This window comes from Acanthisitta chloris, unplaced genomic scaffold (genome assembly GCF_000695815.1).
Source record: "Acanthisitta chloris isolate BGI_N310 unplaced genomic scaffold, ASM69581v1 scaffold14464, whole genome shotgun sequence".
NCBI lineage: Eukaryota > Metazoa > Chordata > Aves > Passeriformes > Acanthisittidae > Acanthisitta > Acanthisitta chloris.
Window position 1 is genome coordinate 1 of NW_008667716.1, and position 2,825 is coordinate 2,825.

A 2,825-nucleotide genomic window follows, 5' to 3' on the forward strand; every position below is an offset into this window, starting at 1 on the left:
GCGGCTCGCTCCAGCTGCGGGATCGTCGCGCTGCGCTCCCGAACCAAACGCCGCCCGCGATGGCAGCCGAGGTGAGGGTGAACTTTGCTTCTCCGGGGGGTTGTGTGGGGGGTGCTCAGCCGAGTTAAACTGTAAGTCCTCAGCCAAACAGCTGCCAGAGCCTCCACGTTCTTCCTTCTCCCTGGGCAAGGCCAATCACCCATGCGGTTCGTGCCTGGCGACTTGTGTTTAGGCACGAGGCATTTCCCAGCAGCTTGTGTAAACACTCCTCGGGACAAAAGCTGCATTTTCGGTTTCCTGCCCTGCTGAGACGTGACCAGTCGTCTTGGCAAGTCACACTTTCTGCCTTCCAAACGGCTGCTCCAGCCCTGGGCTCCTCCACTCCACTTGCAGGCAGTGCCCAGGAGCTGCCAGGCTGTACAGCCACTGCTCCAACCAGAGTCCTGGAACTGCCTGAAATGAATCTTTCAGTTTGGATTTCCTGATTGCAAACGTATATGTTGCAATGTTTCTACTGACCAACTTCTTACTTTGATGGAAACCCCTAATACTTAATATCTTCCTGTTCCTCAGTCAAGCATTTATCCTCTGGAGTGGCCTTTAAGTTAGCATCCCCTGTGCCATGCTCCTATGGGCACTGGGTGCATCTTGAGGACCTCTAACACTTTTCTTTTTCAATTCTGATTGCCCTTCTCTGCCCTCCCTCAGCTTTCTGACAAAGCTGCCTTAAAATCCCACGGCTACACTCTTAGCTCTGTAGGCTCTCTCCTGCTGCCCGCTCAGACACGTTGTTTCAGCAGGGATTGGCATTGACATGGGCACAGTCACCAGGAAAAAAGTTTCTAAGGTTACCCAACAGTGCTTTGTCTGAGTGGTAAAGCCCTGGCACAGATCAGTTTACAACTGTCCTGCCAGCAATTTGCTGTCCATGGTAGTTAGAGTGAGCATAAGAAACTTCACAGGGTTTAAAAAAATCAAGTAGATTAGTACTTATTATCCACTCTGCAATATCATTGTGTTTAGGCCTTTCCTTTACATGTCCTCCAATTGATTTTTTGTGCCTGTTGGTGCTGGAGAGTTGATTTTGAAATCTTGGATAAGCTGCAATGTCTCTGCACAAGTAAAATTCTTATCCACTTCAGTGCAATCTGGCAGAGTTAGGGCTTTAGGGGGTGTCTGGGGCAAGCAAAAAGCTTCTGAACAAGGGACACACATGTCAGTGTGTCACTCACTCAGCTAGTGAGTCCATCCAGGTGCTGAATCACTGCTGGAAGAAGCTTACACACACCCTGCTGTGATGCACAGCTGGAACTGTGCACCTGTCTTTGGTCACCCAGTGAAGTAGTTATGTAGGTGCCACATTTAAGTGTGTGAGGTCACAAAAATCAATCCTGATTTGGGTGGGAAAAAACCCCTTTTGTTTCGATGTATTTTAAGACCTTTTTGTTGATTTATTTTTCTGAACATTCCTGAACCCAGACCTCCCTTTCTGCCATCTGCACATTAACCAGTTTAATGATAATTTAACAACAAAGCAAGCACACCATGGACTGGAGAGTCTTCAAATGGTGACTTCAAACCCTTCATAATGTGGCTGGTGCTGGTCCACAGCTCTGTCAGTCAAAGAACAATCTGCTAGCTAAGCAGCACAGAAAGGACTTGGGGGATACTAACTTTCACTGCATTCCTTACTGACTGCTTTACTTTTTCCCCCCTCTAAAAGGCTCTCAAAAGGTTGTTGATGTGCAGCTGCCTCAAAAGAGAAATCCATGCTGGTCTTGCACCATGTGCCCTGATATTAATTTCAAGGACTCCCTGCAGAGTCCTGCAGAGGTAAAGTATCTTGGAGGGTTCCTGAGCTGGACATCACAGCTCAGGCATAAATGTTGCTGACAATGAGATGATCTTCACCTCTTCAACTACTTGGCAAAGGTCCTGAAGTCCAAGGGCTTTTCTGGTCAGTGCTGCCACACTGAAAGGACATAGCTGAGCATGGCCTCTAGATTGGATAGAGTGCATTTAACCTCAACTGAAGTTATGAGGCCTCTTTAATTTGCTTCTTTCTCTCTCAGGGGGACAAACTGTGGGGAGGAAGGTTCAGTGGAAGCACAGATCCAATCATGGAGATGCTCAATGCTTCCATTAACTATGATCAGAGACTGTCTGAGGTTGATATCCAGGGGAGCATGGCTTATGCCAAAGCCTTGGAGAAGGCTGGAATCCTATCTAAAACTGAGCTGGAGAAGATCCTGAGTGGCCTGGAAAAGGTATTTCTTTCCTTCACAAACTCATATGTGCTGGAGTGAAAGGCTCCTTACCTGACAGCATGGCAGCATCTTGCCTGACTGGTGTTTCTGCTGATGTTTGTAGATCTCTGAGGAATGGTCCAAAGGAGTCTTTGGGTTGAAACAAAGTGATGAGGATATCCACACTGCCAACGAACGCAGACTAAAGGTTTGTGTCTTCTAATCTCTTGTTCCTGTTCCTCTGTAGCTAGATCTGCCTGATGTTAAGGACACGTGCCTCTGTCCCACTGTGAAATTCCTTTACACTTTGTGGCACTGAAACCTCAGGTGCACAACTAAGTGTCTCCAAGCCCCATTTTGTGGAAGTGGCACTGTACAAGCACAGAACCCAAACCTGCCCTTCCCCAGAAGAGATCCCATGGCTACTCACAGGATCCTAGTCCCTTCCAGGCATGGAGGAGGTTTGCTCATGCAGAGTCTTCTGCTTAGAATACAGTTATACTGGTAGAAATCCTCATCTCGTCCTCAGGAGCTGATTGGAGATGTAGCTGGAAAGTTGCACACTGGAAGAAGCAGGAA

At 47.8% G+C, this 2,825-nt stretch overlaps 1 protein-coding gene across 1 annotated transcript in view; it reads left to right on the forward strand.

Annotated features, from left to right (window-relative positions):
* Positions 1 to 59: 59 nt before the first annotated feature.
* ASL (argininosuccinate lyase) overlaps positions 60 to 2,825 on the forward strand; it is a gene marked incomplete at its 3' end in the record, with an annotated part of 6,616 nt that continues 3,850 nt past the window's right edge. Inside the window, exons 1-4 of the mRNA XM_009072622.1 lie at positions 60 to 71; positions 2,073 to 2,267; positions 2,371 to 2,454; positions 2,776 to 2,825. Coding sequence (XP_009070870.1) covers positions 60 to 71; positions 2,073 to 2,267; positions 2,371 to 2,454; positions 2,776 to 2,825 — 341 coding nt within the window. The remainder of the gene's footprint in view (positions 72 to 2,072; positions 2,268 to 2,370; positions 2,455 to 2,775) is intronic.